The sequence below is a fragment of the Drosophila kikkawai genome, chromosome 3R (genome assembly GCF_030179895.1).
Source record: "Drosophila kikkawai strain 14028-0561.14 chromosome 3R, DkikHiC1v2, whole genome shotgun sequence".
Lineage (NCBI taxonomy): Eukaryota > Metazoa > Arthropoda > Insecta > Diptera > Drosophilidae > Drosophila > Drosophila kikkawai.
Window position 1 is genome coordinate 23642122 of NC_091731.1, and position 22327 is coordinate 23664448.

The following is a 22327-nucleotide window of genomic DNA, read 5'->3' on the forward strand; positions in this document are numbered from 1 at the left end:
AAAGTTGAGCATTTGCCCATAAATTTGTGAGCCTTGATGACGGCAGCCAGAGCTGCAAAGGAGTGGGTTCTGTGAGTGGGCCTAACGATGATGGAGTGGCTGCGGTAATTTGACAAGGCTAAAATCTTGGGAGAGCCGGGTGAGATAGGTGGCCACCTGGAGGAGCACCTGACCGAGGAAAGCAATCAATAGGCAAATAAGCAGGCAGACATTGACCATTGCCTGCGGCTGGCAGCTACCAAAATAGACTGCAGATCAGCCTCGGATCTAGTGGGATTTGGGCTGAAATTCAATTGGGCAAACAGTGTTATTGCCGGCACAGCAAACCACACACTCACTCAATTCCCTGTAATTTGGACAGCCAATTCTTCTGACCGTAAATGCCAACTAAGTTGGCCTAACTGGAGCTTTAAGGACATATCAATAGTTGCCTATAGTTACAGGCAACTTGGCAGCGGCAGCAGCAGCAGAAATAAAAACAACAACAGAAACGGAAACTGAAATAAACTTTTGCCGGTCCCTAGGACCGCTCTTCTTTCATTCGCCTTCTCGTGTTTCGTGCTCGCATTGGCAAACTTTTTTAATTAGCAAATCTTCCACTTGGTGTCATTAAAGTTCAAGCCGGAACAGCACAATGCAACTGCGGAGCAGCAGCAGACCAGGGCCGCTCCTCGTTCCGTTCCTCCAGTTAATTAATCAGCAATAAAATATGCTAACCGAATGACACAGGGCGAAAGGCAGCAGCAGCTGACTCCGACACCGCCTCAGACTATATAGGCTGCTATATATACGCCTTGGAGCAGACAGATGTACGAACATGCGTGGCTTGTCGGAAATTTACTAATGAGCAAAGTTTGACTGTCAATAGCCCCAGAGTCGAGTCCCCCTGCCCTGTGCTCCGAGCTCACCCTTGTTAATTTATGTTCAGGTAACAAGAAAGGGAGTATAGGAGACTCGAGTGGGAGTAGGGGGTGCCATACCCGAGAACAACACACACACTCACTCTTCCCGTCAGTATTTCAAGTTATTATCTTTTAATCAAAAGGCATCGTAAAAATGTATGAACTTTTTGTGAGAGCCTTACACATATTTTATTTATTTACACTTCTTGGCAGGCGCAATAATTTCGCAAGCATGAGGGCCTACACCCAGAAAAAAATGCCAACAAGCTAAAAATAACGTTGGCCTCAATGTCTTTTAATAAGCAGAGTATGGGTTAATTTCTTCCTGAGGCAGAAACTTGTAGAAAAATATAATTATAAAGTTTGGGGTATCTTGATTGCAAGTTGCAACGAATTAAGTCAGACCTCTTTCCTTGTATTAATTACCTTTTAAATCAAGAGAAACCCCTTTTCTTCCAGTGAAAGCTGCATTTGCTCATTAAAATGAGCCTGACACACATAAACACACGCAGAAGGAGCCAAGTTAACGCTCGGTTGCCAATACAAAATGTTTCATAATTATGCGTGCTCCAGCTTTCTGGGTTAAGGGCAACGGTACGATGGTCGTCTTCACTCCATTTATGCGGCAGCATTAACCCAACGACCCACTAAGCAGGACGCACGGGCGGTTTTCCATCGGGGAGGGGTTGAAAAGCGGGGTTGGCTTATCAATTTTGATGCGTTGTTTAATTGTCGACACTCGTGTTGCCAAAACACGCAATTAAAGGGCGCAGCAGCAACATTTGGCTAGGTGATAAAGCGGCACTCATCGAGGGCTCGCTTTTATCGGCCAACAGCCGGGGTTAAGGAGCCGGCCGTCGATGGGGGTGGGAAGGTCATGCCTCAGCTGCGACCGAGCACATAAATCTACTGCCTTAATTACGCGTCTCACATTGAAACGCGCCATTAATCACACTTCATCGATGCGATGGCCACATAAAACAACCAATTTCGAGGAGTGCGCAGGCAAAGGGCATTCTCCCCTTGCATCCCACTCCCTTCGGAATCTTTTAGGCCCCTGATTCGACTCCTGGCAGACCTACCCTTTTTCGGCCAGCGCTTTATGAGTTCAATTTGGCTTTGCTCGTGTCCGTCAGTGAATAAACATTTTATTACCACTTTTCATATTTCTGCCTGCTAGCGGTTACACCAGAAAGATAAATATTCCTTTAACATTTTTATTAATATTTTTTTAATATAGCTTTTATATGAAAATATTAATTACATATATTTACCTGGACTCTGTATTTTTTGAAGCGTAAACTGACAATTTTTATTTCAGGAGCTTTGAGGTTGATTTAAATTTGTTTTCTGTGTAGCCCAAAAACAATCAGCTCTTACTCATGTTCCGACATTTGCTTTTCTATTCACAGGATTCCACAACCGCCAATCTGCCGAAAAAAGGAATGCCATAAAAGGGCAAATAAACATGTAAAAGCACATTAAACGATGCTGCCGACTTGATCTGAGTCTGAGACCCACGGACATGCATTCATTGGTGAATGTCTGGTGAAATGCTTCTTTTATGGGCGCAGAGTACATTGGCGCTTCATTAAAGCCAAAGGCAGAAGCGGAAGCGGAAATAGCCTCGCGGCCATTACAAGGAGACGCGTGTTTATTGGCGCCAGGACACACGCGCTCAACTGCAGTTTCTGCAACATTCGGTACTCCTTTTGCACTTCTCTGCGTTTCTTTGACACTCCGGTCAAATTGAAGTTTGCCACATAAATGACGAGACGTCCTCGCGTTTGGCACAACGCACCGCAAGCACAACAAAATGACAGCCATGCAGCTTTTAATAACAGCAACGACAAGGACAACAGCAGGAGTAGCAATCGAAATGGGATCCGAGACCGAAGCGGCAACCATGCAAAGGACATACCGGCAGGAGCAGCCCGACAACACACACCGAAAATCACGGACGAGATGCCCGGACAATGGGAAAGCGATTTGGGCTGTCGGCTTGGCGCTGGCCCTGCTCACTTGCCTGCAGCTGAAAGCAGTTTCCGCGGACGAAGAGTCACAGGATTTTCAAAGGAACAGTGAGTACAAGCCAGCAACTGTATTACGTGCAATAACAATAACAGCTAACGATTGCCAGAAGCGGGAATCGCCAAAACCCAGTTACTCCGCCCGTAACGAGCTGGTGGTTTCCCCTCAAATTATTGGGGGGAAGTCCTACTCGAAATGGCGCCCGCTCCTCGAAATATCCTCAGTCAAGGGGGACTGTTTAAAATTCAGGATTATATTCGCTAAATCGGGAATGAAACGTTTATAAACAGAGCCACAGAGGGGTTATTTGTATTCATATCAAAATTGCAATGTGTGGGGTTTTGATTGTATAATGTTAAATTATGGATTTGGGATTTGGAATAAATGATTTATTTGTAGAAACTTTAAGTTAAATTTTAGGAAATTAATATGTTTTTTAGTAAAAGAATTCAATTTAAATATTATTTTCAAAGAGCTAAAAGGGTTGCACAATTTATTTAAGCTAGATTATGACTCAAATGGTGATAGATTATTTATCCTTAGACAAACACCCGTAGATATCTGAGTACTTATCCTAAGAGCGGGCCAATCATGATGCAAGATGTTCCTGAATTTCGATTACTTGGTTCCCTTAAGCTTGAATTTCATTTTCTGCTCCGGCCAACACCTGTTCACAATCCCACCAAGCTGACCACTTGATTCGATCATCGAAATGTAAATCCGCAGCAAACTATGCCAAGGGGTCATCCCATTTTCGCTCACGTCTGCACAAAGCGTCCATCTTGCTGGAGCATTTTGTGCAAACTTGCAAATCATGCGACGACTGCCAAAAATCCTTATCAATGTGCGTTAGATAAAACGTGCAGAAGTCTTATACTTTTTTTCTTTCCCTGGCTTGGCTTCCTTTTTTTTCGCTTTTGGCACATTTTTCAAAACGAACAGAAAACTTGCAAGCCATGGTTCGAGAGCGTCAGCACTTTTGGCCAAACAACTTTATAATTTGCGAGGTCGAGGATGTGTCGGGTCTGGCTTTCGATCCAAGCAGCGTCAGGGTGCCTGCTGCTTTTTACGAGCATCTCCTTCGCCGCTTGCCTGTTGTGAGTAGTTTGGTGTACGACGAATGTGTGCAGTGGCCAACGGCAACGGCAACGGCGAAGGCAACCTTGGGGCAAATCTCATTTCCCGAGCGTCTGGCACACCGCCTCCCTATACTCCCCTTCAGCGCCTCAAATGGGGGGGGGCCAGTCGACAAAAACAAATCATAATTCGGCATCGACATCAGCATATTTTCCTTTTGGGGTCGTCTGCGTGTCGGCTTCCTTTGTCGAACCGCCCGCCATATCCCGGCGATGCTGCTGGGGCCTTAAATTTATGACAGGATTTGCCGAAATCGAGACACATTTTCCAGTATTTTCTATTCCGTCGCTGTTTGTCGTCGAGCCCATCGATGCATGGGATTTTGTAGTAAATTGAATTTCGATGCCTGGATTTAGACATTTTCTGGCTAGGTCTGGGTGCGGGCGTCGTCATGCCCGTTTGGCTTTTGTCTGAGCATCCCGGCATTAAATTTAATTACGTTTGCCGCTTTATTAGCGGCAATCCTTAGCTGGCTCAGCTTCAGCTCCAGTTTCAGCTCTTAGCTTTTAGCTTGGAATTTGCATGGCAATTGAAGACGCTTTTCCCGGGCCCTCGAGTGAGTGGGCTATTGATCCGGCAAAGGAATTTCGGCATGTATCGGGACTTTTCCAGCATATTCGCCAAAAGCACACACACTGTGTGGTGGTGACGCCTTAAGTGGAATCCGAATGTGCTGTATATCGTTGGCACATAAACAACTCACACAGTACATCGCATCGCATGTCGGGGGGAACCAGCCAGGAGATATGGCTTCCGTTTGTCGCATGAATATTTTCATCATAATCGCCGCTATTTTTATGTTTCTCCTGACGCTACAGTCACAAATACACTGAGAGAAAATGTCACCAAAATTTGTTGTCAATTGAATTTTATTGTAATTTTAATGGTTTTTTAACGGGGTTCAAACGGGTGTTAAATTTATAGTCTTCTCAAGCTCGTTTTTATCTTAGTTTGTAGATTTCTAACTTCTATTTTGTAATATTTTTTCTCTCTGTACAGAAAGACTAGCATTTTAGTATTAGGGGGTTTATTTGCCGGCTGTTGTGTGTTGTATGCAAATCTCTTGCTGTGCTCCTGCTGCTTTTGGCTCTGCTCTGGCCTTGGCTTTGCTTTGATGGGCAATCAACACGCTCGCAGGAAATATTCATATACGAGTTTATATTGCGGAGCCACCACCCAAGGACAAGGGCGGCCGGTGGGCGTGGCGCTTTAGATCACAGGCGAGTGCGGCGTCACTAAGCGCACATTCGATTGCAATGAAAACATTCACAACAGCACTCCAGTTCACTCTGCACTCCACTCCACATTCCTTACTCGCCTCATCAGCGCATCGTTTGTGTTGTAAATTGATTTTTTGTTAATTTTTATGAACTTCAAAGGAAACGCGAAGCCAGAAGGGTGCACATCGGAGCAGCACATGTGTGCACCACCATCTAGCATCCCGAGGAAGCGAGGAAAAATTTCACAAATATAAATTTCCATATATATTTTATTTATAAACACGCGCGCGCGTTCGCAGTGTCAAAACAGCATCATAAGCGCTGCTGCAAGGCGGTCAGAATGGATGCCCCGCCGAATGGGGAAACTGATGGGCAGGGGTGGGCCCAGTAGGAGCGGGAGAAGCGCCACAAGTCAAGTGCAACATCGGCGCTGCCAAATGAAAATTTCGTTGGATTTTGTATCTCTGAAGTTGCGACGCGTCGCACCGAGATGCAAAGTTCAATTTCACATGTGGAAAGTAACAGTGGAAAAAAAGGGGGGGCCGCGAGCACAAAAATACAACGGAGGAAGCACATGTCACACAGCAGCGCGGCGTACGTGTGTGCGGTGGAAATGGGTAGGGAAATGGGGAAAACAGGGGAACACCCGGGCGGAAGAGGGGCCTGCGATGTACGAGCAACTGGCTTGACAGACGGCAGCGACACCGGAGTGGAAAATAAATGGATGCAGCGGCAAAAGTGGGGGCAGGCAGCTCTGCGATAGATGGAATGCCAGGGAATATCAGGGAAGAAGAATGTCCAGACGAGTAAAACACTATGTATGGCCGCCATGCAACTCAAGGTAGTAGCTCACCCTCACAGACATAATCCGAATTCCAGTGATCCAGGAAGGTTTCCAAGTTCCTTGGATATTATTCACCTTTCCCGGCCTGCAGTACCTGTGGCCACACCCAGTTACAATTTAGGATTTCTGCAGTTATGTGCCAACTATGTAGCAAACACAAAATAAAATACAGAAATCCCAAAGTTATAAATGCAAGAAATTCAATTGGGAAACTAAAATGTATTTCCAAGTTTGTTGTTTAATTTCTTCTTGCAGACTTGTTCGCTTTAAAGTTCGATATACATAAAAGCCATATTAATTTCTTAACTTTTTGGTACTCCACAAGAGAATTTTCTATTTCAACTTTCACTTTCTGGTAAGAACTATTTCCATTGTCCGCACCAATAATGGTTTCATTCAGATACGTCTTCCGCCTTAAAGAGCCGAAAAGTAAGACATTTCGAATCCGAAAAGTGCAGGCCAGCGGATCGATATGCCGACATTATATTGGAGGAAACTTTCCCTGAAACTACCAGTCATCGGCATTGTTCGCCTCAACAATGGCGAGGCGAGTGGTCCGAGATGGAGATAGAGACATGTGTAGTATCTGGATCTGAAGACAATGACAATTCCCGGGGAGAATCACTCCTGCTACTCCCCCTCCCCGTTCCTTTCTGCATGTTGTTCGCGCACATTTCCCATTTTCTCCGGTCTTAATTTTCTTTTGCACTCGCCGTGGCATATCTCCCCCCCCCCCCCCCCCCCCCCCCCCGGACACAGAGTGTTTCTCATAAATATTATTGCACTTTCGCATCTCCTGCTGTTGTTTATGAACTGCATTTCCCCGCCACTCGGCCATGTGCTGGCATCCACTACGCCCCCACCGCCCACTTTTTCCGCCCCTGAAAAGCTTTCAGCCCCAGTTGATTCCGACACAACTCGAACAACTTGAACTGGCCGCAACAAAAGCGCTGGCAATGGCCACTTCCTGTTTAGCGCGAAATTTCAATTATGAGCAAACATGACCACGCCCCCGCCTCCATCTGACTCTCTCTCACTCACCACAAAAATGGGGATGCGGGAGGTTGGAGAATAGATAAAGTAATATGCACAAGTTTCCGTTTTCTTTTTTAAACAGAAGAAATCACTTTTGCCCTATTTTCATGGACAGCGGGGCGAGCACTTTTGCAGCTGTTTCATTTTCATTTCTGTTTGGGAAAAACGAATCGGTTTTTCCGAACACACTAAGAATGAAATTGGCATATTTCATAAGATCAGAAAAGGTATTAAAAGTTGTCAAAACTATTTTCCTTTTAATGAATATTTATTTATATATTTATGTTAGAGGTTTAACCTTGATGATGATGGTTTGGTTTTAGCATTTTTCAGATTTAAGAAAGAGCAATAAAATAATTCACACTTTTTATAAGTTTGCATTAGTAATTTTTAATTGCATTATTAAAATAACATTCGAAATAGTTTTCAAGAGTCCATCTCGAAATACTCTTTATTTCTCAATGTGTACTGATATGTGGGTGTTTTCGCAGATATAAGTTACTGCGCCCGCCGACTACTCAAACGTGACTGGCCAAACTTTTTCAATAAACTTTAACAAGAAAACATTAAAAAGCCACAACGTTGGCGCATTTCCATTTTCCGGCGAGAAGTCAAAGCTTCAACTCCATAAACGCGGCAAATAGTTGTGTGAAAAGGCTGCCCGGATCCTCTTTGTGCCTTTCCCACCGACTTCGCATATAAATTTCAAATAAAAAGCAAATCTACGGAACTTCTTCTTGGCCAGCTTCGGTGTCAGCTGGTGCTGGTTCTCCTGCTGCTCCTGCTGCTCCAGTTACTGCTCCTGCTCCTGCTTCTTTTATCATCGTGGGTTCTGGCAATGATGCCACCCGCGAGGCTGCTGATGCGGCAGCAGAATGAAATAAATATCATTTTATGACTTTTTAACTTGTTTCTCTCGCTCGCGCTTCCCCTTTTAGCTGCCTTTAACAAGCGCAATAAATGCAACACTAAGCGTGAATGGGGGAATATAAAGTATAAAATCGCGTAAGATCTGGGATCTGGGATCTGGGAAGGGATCCCTGGCACTTGCAGCTGCTGTTGGCCGGCTTTTATGGCCCGCAACTTCCCTTTTGTTGTTACGCGGTATTTTTAGCTGCTCAACGCATTTGCATTTTGCACTTGATTGAGTGCTCCCATCCCCATTTTTCCACCATTTCCTCGCCAACCTCCTCAACTCCCCAGATTTTCCGGGCCGTGAGTAATGCTTCCGTTAATCAGCGCGTCGTCACACCCCTTCTGCGCCAGCGCCCTTGTTTGTTAGTCAGCCGAAAGTCAAAAGGTGCAAATCAGTTAACATCAAGTCCTTGTCGTCCACCATCGCTTGGCCCTTTGCACTTTGTCCCCTTGCCTTTTGCCTTCCGCTTCACTTCACTCCGAAATTAACCCTTCGGGGGCATGGGGTTCCGTTCCTTTCCTTTCGTTTCGTTTGGTTCGTCAGTCATAAAAAAATTCAATTTTATGAGCGCTTTTATTTGTCCACTCTACGGTTTGTCTGCCGAAATCGCAGCGGGTGGCCCCGGGGTTGAAACTTGGTAACTATAGTTACTACATTGAAGATTGCCACTTGAAGAATGGGTATGCACCGCAAGAGAACGCCAAATTACCATTTGAGAACATTTTATAGTTGTTTAAAGCTGGTAATTAACAAATGTGGTGTTTTCTGAAAAATTGTGATGGAAAATTGTGTTAATTTAGGGTTTTTTCTCTCTAGGTATTAATAGTGAGTGTCTTTTAATTATTTTATTCAAATTCTAATCCTAAATCCTAATTAATTATTATATTATATGCCTTTCTAAGTGCCAAACAAAAAGTAATAAAGACTAAATAATTCGTCAACTCTTTAATTCCAAAATTAAGTCCAAACTCAAAGTTAAGAACATACTACAGATAATCTTGAGTCAACCCGAAAATCTTTATTCCTTTAATCTTAAGCACAGATAAAGTTAAAGTGGTCTTCCGGCCACCTGCATTTGTAAGCCAGTCCCCTGTCACGGTAATTCTCCCTAATCCCCAACCGATTAATATTGTATTGTGTCTGGTGAATCACGCCACCGCCTGGACACCCTTTCAGCAACACAGTGCATCCTTAGGATCGGATCCAACGCTTGAGTGCTCACCTCTAGTCCTTGCCGGCGGTGTGAGAATTTGTAATTTTTATCGCCGTTGGGCACGCGTTCCGTAGACCTTCGGGGGATGGGTCACCAGGGGCAGTGTAGGTCTGGCCTTTGTTCAATGGGATCCGGCGTTAGAGAGGGTCAGAGGACTTATGTTTATGTTTGGACAACACGCCTTTATGATTTCTGTTTGATTGCCGCCGCCGAGGATGACGATGACCGGCCACCAGTAAACGCCATTAGTCACACACTGCGGGAAAAACGGGGCAGGGGATCGAAATGGGGCTTGTTCTGGCGTTCAAGTGGAAAATTGAATTTATCACTTGAACATGCCAAGCAAACGTTTGCTCGCGCTTTTTGTTTTGTACTTCTGGTTGATTTCCTTCTCGCTAATTTCGATTTCAAAAAAAAAAAAAAGGATACGGGGAAATCTATGTGAGACACGTAATCAACTCGTTTGTGAATGCTTAACAACGACCCTGGGACACACCCACCACCACCCCCTTATGCCTTGGCCTGTCTTTTATTTTGCAACATTTTCCACTTGGCGGCCCTTTTGGGACCCCATTACCATTCCCATTCCCATTCCCTCGGCCAGCCATTTGTTCGTCTCGTTTCGTTTCGTTTTGTTTTGGCCAACCCTTTGACTTTAAGCGTTAATTGAAAATTAGTCAGGGGGGCGTGGCCCTTTGACGGAAGTGGGCGTGCCCGGCTGACTGACTGGACGACTGCAATTTTAGGTAATTTGCATTTTTATTAAATTTTAATTTACCGGCAGTTCAGCTGCCGCTCGGCAAGCCGTGTGCCGCGGTGATTAGTCGCTGGATTTGCATAAAACGCTGCCATAAATTGTTGCAAATTGAAAATAACAAAAATGTGGCAATAACTAAAATGGCTACAGCAACAACAACAACAACAACAATGGGCGGAGCAACTGCCATAAATTGCATTGGCCGGAGTAAATAAATTAGAACGAATTACATTTGCTGCATTTTAAGCTTGGCATTGCCATTCGGGCTTCGCCAGTTGCGGTCGGGCGAGCTTTTATTTATCGTCAGCGACCCATAAATTTTGCCAGTTTGTCAGCTGTGTTCTTTAATTAAAACAAAAATTATCTAAATAATAGCAGAGCCAAGCCGAGAGAAAGACAACTTATTTTAGTTCTCGCCGAGAAATCGAGCTGCATAAATATGCAGATACGTGCGTAAATTTCGGGGTCCTGGATCACCAAGGGCAAGGCGGCGGCGAGTCATGAAATAAACTCTATCGGAATCGCACTTGTAAATCTAAACGCACAGATACTCTCGCACACACATGCAATTCTGCTGTGGCCCATAAGTATGCAACGCTGCGCATAAAATACAAGTACTTGTTTTTGTTGCCTGCCCGGCAAGGTCCTGCGGTGGAGAGGGTCCTGCTGGTCGTAAATTTACATATTTTGCATATAAATAAAACGGATTTTGTCGCCGACGAAGCCAGCGCTGAAATGTCACAGCATAAAATGGCGAAAGAAGCGCCAAATAAATACAAAATAAAATAGCTACAAAATGGCAAAAAAAAGAAAAGGAGCACGAAAGAGCGCAATAGTTGGGCGAGCAGCCAAAGGCCAGGGAGTCGCGTCTGCCTCTAAGGTGAGCCCCTTGCCCCCTGATCCCCTATTTGCCCCCTCTCCCCTCCTCCAAGGACCCATCACAGTGTTGCCAAGTAAGCAAATTGAGTGCGCCACGACTGAGTTATGGCAGTCTGCCGAAGCTGATACAAAATAGCACCAGCAGTGATAGCGAAGGCTTCCGAGACGGCTCCTTGGGCGTGGCCATAAACTAGATGTCATGCACAGGGAAAAAATACAAAGAGTATTAGTCATTGATCACACTTTTTCTAAGAAAAGTTGAACATTTGCTGATATAAGTGGAAATTCTTAAGTTTTTTTTAAATATATACTATTAAATAAAATACCTAAACTTCTTTTTAATATAAATTTCCATATATATTTGCACAAGTCAAGAATATAAGCTATAAATAAATACCCATGCACATGGCTGCTAATTCCTCATCATCCTCAGAATTTGATGAAATCTTCAGAAGTTTTCCAAAGAACTATTAATAACTAAAAATAGAAAATGTTCGCACATTGCTACCTTGTCTGTAGAGGCATTCTTTTCTTCAGTAAAAAATAAAAAAAAGAGAGCAAATTCGATAGAGAAGTTATGGTATCCACCTTCAGACTTCATATTTCACAACACAAAATTATATATAATTTATTATTAAATAAACCAACATTATTTTTGAAGTGATTCATTTTATGGGCGAAGCCAATGCTTGATGCTAATGCGGAGATGATATCTTGGGGCCTTTTCTCGCCCTGTACCATATATTTGATATACGGACGATAGGGGTTTATGTCCCTTAAGCAGCGGGCAAATGTGTCGAGGTCTATGGCCACTTGAGCCTGGAATTGAACTCGTTGCTGATTTGGTTTATGGCTCCAGAAATTGAAAGGCGCAAGTGTCAAATGCACACACACACACAGAGGCTCGCAGGCAGGGGAGAAAGTGGGTGCTCTAATGTGTGTTTGTTTTGCTTTCACAAAACGCTTTGTCGAGGAGAGAGCTCGGAGGGGACGGTTGAGGAGGACTTAGGACTGAGGACTGAGCAGCACTAAATCATCTAATGCCCCAGCTCATTAGCAATCAATGCACAGCAGCAAACGGCATCGGCGGAGGTTGCAAAGGGCTGCCAACACTTCACACTTCAATGGAGCACTGCCTTTGAGGCGCAGGCAAAATGGCGCTAAATACACACACACACTCCTAGAAAGGCGGAAGTGAGCGGCAGGAGGGGGAGCTTAGAGGGTGGAGGAACGATTAACAAGCAAATTAGCATGAAATTATTTCAAAACAGGCGCACACAGTAAATAAATCAATTAGCTGAACAACAAAAAAGGAGCAATCAGCAGCAGCAAGTGTCGAGTTGATGTCTTTGTCTTTGTTTTTGTTTTTGTTATTGTGATTATTGTTGTTGTTGCTGCTGCTGCTGCCAAGGAGGTCGCGACAGCTGGCTCATTGGTAAACAAAGGCGAACAATTAAAAGCTTTTCCAGCATATGCACAACACATTGTGTGGGCCGAAAATTGGGCCAAAGTGCAAGAAAACGGCAATGTGCGTTCCCATGAACTCGGCTATCTGCAGTTGCACTGAGAAAAATAATTATCCATTGGGAATTCATTGTGTTCTTTATTCTGTAAATGCCAAAGATTAAGTAAATTTTACTACTAGTTTGACTAATTTCGATAGGAAATCATAAATTTAAAACACATTTTTTCCTTTATATTTTCTCAATTTCTAGACACTTTTCTTCTAACTCTTACGAGTATTTTCTTTCTCTGTCATCACTTGTCATGTGGGGGGTGTTCGAAAGTTGCGCTTGATGGCAAACGCAGATGCAGATACAAAGATACGCAGCTACTCAGCTACTCAGAGGCAGCTGCACTCGCCCCGTCACATTATTTTAATTATTTGTTTATGCAAGGCAAACAAACTTGCAGTCGGCACTTGTCTTGTCTTGTTTCTGTTTCGAAGCATGAAGCATGGATCGTCGTTAAAAGTTACGAGCTCTCCGATTCCAAGAAGCGAGAGGCGGCCAAAAACAAAGCCAAGGCGCCTAATTAGCCTTCGGCGTCATGCGAATTTGTCAAATTAAGCGGCAGCCGCGCCGCTTCAGCTCCAATGAGTCAGCTGTTCGCAATGCCAGTGTCAAAATTAACGGCCCCGAAAATGTGCAGGCAATTATCATACCCAGCTGGCAGCCATGGAACATCGCAGGGCGCGCCAAGAAATTAAAATGGCAAAATCTGCGAGGACGAACAGGATTTTGGCAGGCAGAAAGGCAGGCAGCAGGCGGCAGTCGACAGTCGACAGTCGGCCATCGGCCGTCGGCCGTCGGCAGACATGCAGGATGCGCGGCGCCAGTAGCAGCAACATCTGCAGGAGCAGCAACACCACCAACACCGACCAAATAAAATTAAAAGTCACCACCAACGCTCCCCGGCGGCTGGGGGACAGAAGGCGAGGACAGCTCTACTGAAGCGACACTGATTAAAAAATTGTTTGACAAGAAATCAGCGCGACATTTGTCCAACTGGAGAGTGTAAAATGGAGCTGGGATTCTGTGATCTGGTAGCTGGTAGCTGGCAGCCCCGAGACTGCAGACTGTCGCCTGTTGACTGCCTCTGGGAGCCGAAAATGAGAGTGAAAAACAAAACTGAAGTGTCGCTGGTAATTCGGCGTAAATTTAATTGTCAGCTGTAATTAAATTGATTTTCGCTCCGGTAGCCGAACTGCTGACTGGAGGCATTGCTCGAATGACTGCCGTGCGTTGGCCCGGAGTGGCGCCCAATCAGCCTCAATTTTCGCGTCTTCTCTTTTCCGACGCTGAAGCTGGCTGTAAAAAAAGCGCTTTTCTCGCTGGCTTTTTATTTTCATAAAATTTGATTTATTTAAATCGGAATTACTGGGCTCTCCACGGCAAACATTTACGCATTTCTGTTTCTGTCCAAATCCAAATATGTCCCTGGGCCCGGAATACCCGGGGGTATCCCCGAAAGCAGCATAAAAATACATATATTATTTGGTGCGTGGGCAAAGAAATTAAATTGCATTAAAAACACATAAAAATATTTTGGTCCAACGCTCGTTTCAGGGGAAAATTTTTCGTAGCGACAACAAAGCAATCGAAGTGTATACGATATAGTGTAAATATGTGTATAGCCCCTAGGTTCTATATTTGTTGTACCTACCACAGGGGCGTGAGCCAAGGGGGACTCTTAATTGGAAAGGAATTTAGAGCATAAATAATAGAAAACATGAATAACAATTATAATAATATAGAATTATTTATTTTATTGATTACACTAAAGGGGGTTTACTTCTCTATATTATTTTCACATTATTTCTTCATCTAAGGACCAATCAAATTAATTACTACCTAAGATTGAACTCATTTATCGCTTGACTAGACCATAATCTCAAAACTATCTTCATTTTTATTTCGAAATCCCCTTTACCTTACCCCAGACTAAGCCCCTGACCTTATAGTGCGTATATCTACCATACGTGTGTGCCGATGCCAGAGGGCTAGTGTGCTGTGTTGAAAAACTGGCACAAATTCAAAAATGATTTTTACGCAATTTTACGACAACTTGAAAAAGAACAGACTATAAATAAATTGCCCCTTGGTTGGGTGGCACTATTTGTAGCCAGTATCTGTGAGTTACTTTCGCTTTTGTGATGCTGATGTTGGTTGTTGTTTTGTTGGTGTTGGTGCTGCTGCCTGTGACATGAGTCACAAAAGGGAGGCAGCCGCTGTCGCATGTTTACCTACGAAATTTGCCTTGTGCATTTTAATTGAAAATAATAAACACGCGTGTAAATAATGTGCCATGCCCCTGTCAGACCCACAATGCAGCCTGTTAGCCCGGACTCGCCGTCGGGTGTTGTCCCAGTTTTGAGGTTGCTGGTTGCGCAGCTCCTGCTGCTGCTCCTGTCTGCAGCCAAGCGAGCTGTGTCCTGTCGTGTCCTGTGAATGTGCCTGGTCTCCTCTTCAAACCTCCAGCTGGAGGTACAGCGACGGCTACAGCAACGGGTCGTGTTGCGCAGCATGTGTTGCTTGTTGCTGCTGCAACAGCTACAGCAGCAGGAGCTGCAGCAGCAATTCCTGTTGTTGCTGCTGCTGTGTCGGCGAAAAATATTCTGCAGCAAGTCGTGGCCATATTTTACTTTTTAAATGCCGTGCGGCTGCTTTGTGTGCCATTGCTGGCATTTTAATTTATTTGCTCATTTTCACTATTTCCCAGTTTCACTTCTCAGAGCTTGCACTTCTTTTTGGAAATTGTCGAGGTCCTGGTCGCATGGTTTTTTCATTAAAGGCTTCATGTATTTCACACGGCTCGAGTGGGAAACAGCAATTAAGCTTAGTATTCAAATCCCTTAAGTTGCTGGCCGGCGTTGCCGGAAAGTGTATTTGGTTATAGTCCTGGCCTGTGGCTCTTTATTTTTACATTTGGTCCGAAATTAAAAGCGCATAAATTTGTATAATTCATGGACATGTGGACCAGCTGCTGCTGCAATGGGGCGTGGTCCCCATGCCCCACAACCGGAGGCCTTTGTTTTTGTTTCGTGTAATTGAAATCAAGTAATTTACGCGCCATTAGAGCGACCTGTCGAACCCCTTCGGTGGCCGAGTCGGGCCGGGCCGGGCGGCAGTGCAATTAACATAAAATAAAATTGCAATTTGCGACGGTCGAGTCGCTTGTTTGTATTTTGTTATTTGCTGTAATTGCGGTGGCTTGCAATTTTAATACGCTGCAAGTGGCATTCAATCAATTGCAATTAAAAACAGTATAAACAAATAAATATTTGAGCGCGCATGCCGTGACGGGCCATAAATCAAGTAAATCAGCTTACGGCAACATTGACCAAAGCCGCAACTAACTAATTTGCCCATTAATAATGCATTCCCCTGCATTTTCGTCCACTAGAGCCTAATAGGATTTCCAGTTTAGAGAGAGCCCAGAGTCAAGTGCTGCAATACGCCCATTTGCACACAATTTAATGTGCTGTTTAAATGCTCCTTCTTCAGACGGCCAAGTAAGTCCCCGAAGCCACAGAAGCTCGAGCCAAGCAACAGTTGCGAGGAGAAAGAAAGAGCACCAAGAAAAAGCTGGAAAAGAAACAGCCACGTAATGGCCGACAACAAGGACAACAAAGCGCTGACTGGAATATTTTTCGTATTTTATTATTAAATCACGTAGCCAGTGCAATACGGCGTCCAAAATGACAGCGAACGCATTTTAATTGAAAGCAAAGGCAGCGCCGAGAAGGTCGACCCGGACCCGGGATCGGCTCTGGGAAAAAATCCAAAGCCAAGTCGAGCCGATGATGGGGCACAAGCAGACGACGCGTGGGTGGAAGGTGGTCCACGGTCTCGGGATCATGCCGAGTGAGTCGCGCTTCTGCGAGAGACTTTGGCCGGGAAGTTTTCTAATTGAAAATGGCGTCGCAAAATTTAATTTGAAAACTTTCACTGCCAGGCGGCCAGGCCAGGCCAGGCGATGCCGCTGACCCACAACGACATCGACAACGACTTGCCAGATTTGTGAAAAATCCCCAGCTGAACGGGGCCAAAAGGCTCGCACATATACTGGGCGTGGAGCCAGTTCTGGTCAGCAGCTGCACACGAAGAAAATCATCTTAAATTATGATTGATGTGTCATAAACAAGGCCGTTATTATTGTTTAAAGAGACATTTTAAATGGAGATACATCCAGTCACTTAAGTAAGCTGTAAAATCAAAAATGTTTGTAATTATTTGTATTAATTATTAATTATTTAATGTAATTTAAGCGTCTCTAGTTAGTTTTTAGAGTGAATATGCCCCCAGTTTCCCTCTGTGTACTTCAGTTCACACTTGATATTAATAAGCCTGCAAAAGAATGTTGGGGAACATTTCATTTTGGGGCCCGCCAAGAAATATTTCGCCTAATTGAATCGCCTGGCGCGAACATTTGTTGCTCGACTTCGCTGGCGCCATGAATTCGCACACTTTGCGACACTCGCAACAAAAAGCATTTAGTCTTTAAATAATTTTTGGCCAGCTTTTTCTTTATGGTCCCTGTGCCGGGGGCATCTTAATTTCTACAGTTCTTCTCCGTTTCGTTCTCGAAACGAAAAGGAACGAAGTAATGCAAACAAAGAGCTCTCTCTGCAGAGCACCAGAGTTTTTTGGCTTTATTTGTCCCCAAAGATGGCGGCAACCGGAAGTGCACACACACACACGCACTCGCACTGGCACTGGCAGGGGCATAAAGGAGCGCTGGGGCAAAGTCAAAGGCTGAAACTAACAAAACATTCTGGCATTTCTAATTATAAGTAAATATTCATACTCACATATCCCAGCCAGCACGGGTCCGGAGTGGAGCACTTTAAAAGTTATTTACACACACATACACGCTCTCTGAATGGCGGAGGGGCAAGCATGTTAGGCAGCCCGTAATGCATGCTAAAAAGTGTGAGAAAGTACATTAGGGTCACTGACGACTTTGACTGCGCTACAAAAGGGCGTGGCGGGAGGCGTGACCCGGAGAAGAGGAGCAACACGAGCCGGAGCAATGGCAACCACTTTCGCTCTCAACTTGCTACATTTTGTGGCGAGTGTGTGTGTTTGCCATAATGTACAATTTAAATGTAAACAATTTGGCCCAACGCGGCAAAGGCAGCCGTGGCATAAAAACCAGAGACCGGGTCCTGATGCTCAGAGAATGGAAAGGCAAAGTCCGGCATGAGTCGGAATAAAATATTTAAGAAGCGGCAGGCAGGAGCAGCAGCATTGAACAGTTGCTCCATCCGTGCTCGTGTGTGTACATGGGGCCGGGCTTATGTAGCATCTGCTGCTGCTGCTGCTGCTGCTGCTGCTGCTGCTGCTACTGCCGCCGCTCTGAATAGTGAAACTCAAATATTTATCTTGGCAATTGCCTGTAATTTGGTTTAGTTCCGACTTGCCACCGTTCTAAATAAACTTTTCATTAGCAGCCATGAAAGCAGCTCAAACAGACGCACACTGCGAAAGGGCTAAGAACACAGTTAGCACGCATTTATGCTGAGCTCTCTCGCCCTGATTTCAGTTAATTAACTAACTTATATTTTGCGTAATTGACTTTTATGTGCGTTTGGCAAATGTTTCAATCAAACCCTAAAGCCGCACGGCCCATATGCAATGCGCAATTCACCAAGAAGACAAAGCCGCAACCGCAGGACAAACCGCACTGCGCATACAGTGCGTATGGGTAATGTGTAATGTGTCAACCCCGATGGCCCGATCCCAATAGCGCATTCCTTGCCATCCCCCAACACTTTCGCTTTAAATATCAATTGAATAGAACTATAGTATTTTTTATGCTGTTTTGCTTTTTGTAAAAACATACACAAATATTCGCACTTATTGAACGATTGCCAAATATTTTTTTCCGCTGTTTTCGTTACCATTGTTATTGGTTTAGCTGCTGTTTACAATGACACGGCACACTTAATGGGCACAGCCTGTGAGTCTAAGTTTATTTAGCGAAGCGCTCTGTTGATTTTCTATTATTGTTTTTGCAACACTTTCCGCTTGCCATGGGTTTATTTGGCCCAGAGTTCATTAAACTATTGGACGGCAGCCAGCATTCGCTTGAAATAAATGCCGCGAAAAAATCAATTAAATATATGTATGTGCGCTGTTGCTCTGTGTATTCATCTGAAAAAATCTTTAACGCAGCGAAAGAGGGTGTATCCTTAAAGAGCCGCAGAAGCCTCCAACCACTGCATTATTAATGCAACATTGTCTTGAGGCTGTGTCCTTGCGGGGATCCGAGGGCTCCTGCTCCTGCTCCAGCTCCTGCTTTTCTGCTGCCTCGCGGCCTAGCCAAATGGGGCACGAAAGGCTGCTGGGTGCTCTTGTTTTATGCATGCAAAGTTACACGCTGCGTATGCGCCATATCCACAGTAAACTTAAAGCTTTAAGGGTTTGGGGAAATGGAGGAAGCCGAAAATTAAATAAAATCTGCTTTATATGTGCGCCTCTGAAGAAAACGAAATTTCAGAATTTTAATAAAAGCAGGCTTCAAGTAGCAATATTTATATAAAAAATGCTCAGCTTCAAACGTAAATTTTACATTTATTGGGTAAATATAATAAATATTCATTGGAGATTATATCTCATACAAAATAAGAACTCCATAAACAGAAGGAATTTTTAGTGTTCTTAAAGCTTACATTAAACGTTAATCGATTGAGAGTCTGTCAACACTAACTTAACATTTTAGGAACTAAATAATAGGGGAAAATACAAAATTAAAGAATTTTCCTCACAGATAGAGAAAACCCGAGAGAGAGCGAAAGAAAACTCTAATTTCTGAAAGCATCTTAATTATGTGAAAGCTTCTCCAAATACATTCCCCCATTTTCACTTAATTTAGAAACGCATTCGGAAAAACACGCGCTCTCGAGTTCCTGTCGGGCATTGTCTTAATTGGAATCATAAAACAGCCATAAGCACTCAGCGCATTCGATGGAAATTAATTGATCCATCTTGGGAGCCTGTCAAATGCACCGATGCACACACGATGGGCTACCCAGAAACTCCCTCGTGCAGTGAAAATCCCAATTGAATAGAGATGCTCTTGGGTGCGACCTCGTTCAACTCCCCGCCGGCGTGCAGCCACCGTCCTTGGGTTAAGTAAATTACACGGGCGGCTAAAAATAACCAGAAATAATGCGATGTGTCAAAACAAAACATCAAAAACGAGGGAGGGCCGCAGCAGGTAAGCGGCGGAGAGCAGCGCCTTGGGCAGTGAGCACTTCAAAGACGACGAATTCGTCGCCGGGCTGCCAATAGGGGAATTGAATGAGAGCATAAATCATTAAGCACGGGCAGATGATTGCCGCTAACAACTGGGCAAATGCCAGTGGCAATTATAAATAGATCTGGGCTCTCGAGAGCACATCAAAGTTTCCCCTGCACCCGGGACACTGTTTAATTGGTCAGACGGAGGTCGGAGTCACTGCATCTTCCGTGTGGGGGCAACCACAGGCGTGCCACATAGCGTAAACCCCACCATTTGCCTTGTATATCCGGGCCCATTCATAAGGATTTACGGCTAGGTGTCGCCTTCCCGTTTTGGCCACATATTTGCTCAGCCTGCCGCAAGCCAAAGCGTTGACAAATTGCAGTGGCAGCAGCCGGAAAAGCAGCAGAACCAGCAGCCATAGCTATGGCTATGCATAGTCATGTTTGCCATTTTGCTCAAGTTGTCAGCGAGTACGCGCCGGCAAGTATGCAACGGCGCATAACAAATGGACAAGTCTTTGGCTTTGCGGCGGAACGAGCAGGGATTAGAGAGAGGGAAACTTCAATAATTTGCTAATATTTTTGCAGCACACGCGTATGCATATAAATTTTTGTTTTCCTCTAATCCTACCCGGGAAATTCCACTGAAACTGAAAACATTTCAACATCAAAGCGCGACAAAAACACCAGCACAAAAAATGTTTTCTCCACTTTTTTTTTGCGAAATGAAAGCGCTGCCAAGCTGGGTGTCGCCTGAAATTAAGCCACAAAAAAGCTAAAGAGATCGAAAATCGGATGCAGGGGATTTCCACTTAAATTGCATTAAATATTTTAAACGCTCCTATTGCTTTAAGAAACTAGATAACGAGGCCAATGCAAAAAAAAAAAAAAATAAAAGCGACAGCCGCATTATTGTTCACCGCCGGACGACTCGGCTAAGGTGGAGCAAAAATAAAAGAAGCCGCTCAGGCGGAAACAATGTGGAAATTTTACAGGTTGCCCTGTCAAATAAAATAACACAAAACATGGGCCCAACAACACGAATTCACAAGAAATCATTTTTTTGTTAAATGGAAAGGAGGAAGAGAAACCGACAAGGACCAAAAAGAAACATCAAGCTCGACAACGGCAAACGACGTTGGTGACGACAACCGGCGAACGGAAGCAGAGCCAGGGCAATGACAACATCGACAACAACACGGGACAGGGGATGGGCTGGGATGGGAGTTGGGGTGGGTGGGAGCTTTGGGGCGGCAGTGTTTTGGGGCAGCAGGAGGCAGGTGGGCTGCCGCGAACAGCAGTCGGAAGCTTTGTGTTAAAATAACAAACAATCAGCCGAATCATGCAGGAAGTGCAAATAACAAATAAATATATCGCACAGAAAAGTATTTGCTGCCGGATCAGGTTCGATTGCTGGCGTGAGTTCTTAACAAAGTGCCAATAAAGTGCAAGAAAAGCCACACACAGAAAGAAACCAGAAATCAATATGACTTATTGGAGTCGTGGGTCCTGAATTGAGATGGATTATTCCTGAATTTGAACAATATTATATTTTTATAAAATGTTAAAAACTCTTTACAAATGTTTATTATCAAATTAAATCAAGTTTTTCCTTCAGTGCATTTAAATAATAAAAATTCTTTGTTTTTTTTTCCCCTCACAGTACCCGCTCGATTGGTTTGGGCCGCTCTGGGCAAGACTGTGGAGCTGCCCTGCGACTTGACGCCGCCCACGGCGCAGGATTCGGTGAAGCTGCTGCTCTGGTTCAAGGACACCACGGGCATTCCCCTGTACAGGTAAGCGAAACTACTTCTTTTTTTCTCTCCTTTCCGAGGCTATTGGTGCGTAATCATCCGCTCTGCGAGCCTGCCAGTCAGCCATCCATCCATCTATCCTCCCATCCTGCCGTCTGTCCGCTCGTCCATCCATCAGAAGCGTGAAATAATCGTCAACATCCCGTTTCTTACACTCTACGTGCGCGTTTTGCTCCTGTTCTTTTGGCTTATTTCCGGCAGCTGCCACATGCGTACATGTGTGGATGTTTTGGGGCAAGGATGCGCCCGTCATAATCCACTTTGTTATAATAAATGTAAAGCACATCCGATTACGGCTGTCGTTGCTAAAGTGTAGCAAATTTTCACGCACACTCGCACGGACCCAAAACGCGCAAGGCGAGGACCCTTTGGTCCTTCTCACACCAGCATTTTTATAAATTTGTGCTGATAAATTTTCAATATAAATTGTGGCAGCCGCCGTGTGCCCTGCATGCCAAGTGCCAAGGGAATACCTTCCGACTTTGCGTGCCACAATCCGGAGCACTCATTAGAAGGGGTCTACGATGGGTGGACGACGGCCTCTGTCGAGGAACTGGCTAGGGACTGTGAAAGGATCTGTGTCAGCCGTGAGCCGGGCGCCGTGCGCCGTGCACGTGAAGTGGTCGGCACTCGATAATCATAAGCAGGAAAATGCAGCAGGGGCCGCGGAGCCCAGAAATAAACAGAGTAATTTACTAAAACAGCAACAAATTACTGCAATTTGCGCAAAGCTGCCAAAGTCGCGAACCAGGGAGGACGAAGGGCGCGGGAGCAACTGCACGCAGACGAGCGGCGAACAAGGACTCGGCACTAAACTCCTCTCCTGGCT

The 22327-nt window shown here is 44.7% G+C and overlaps 1 protein-coding gene across 4 annotated transcripts in view; it reads left to right on the forward strand.

Annotated features, from left to right (window-relative positions):
• The window catches only part of side (sidestep), a 66864-nt gene that overhangs the window by 18481 nt on the left and 26056 nt on the right, over window positions 1-22327 (forward strand). For all 4 annotated transcript variants that reach the window (XM_017179993.3, XM_017179994.3, XM_017179995.3 and 1 more), the window contains exons 2-3: window positions 2315-2983; window positions 21348-21480. In XM_017179993.3, coding sequence (XP_017035482.1) covers window positions 2719-2983; window positions 21348-21480 — 398 coding nt within the window. In that variant the 5' untranslated portion in view covers window positions 2315-2718. The remainder of the gene's footprint in view (window positions 1-2314; window positions 2984-21347; window positions 21481-22327) is intronic.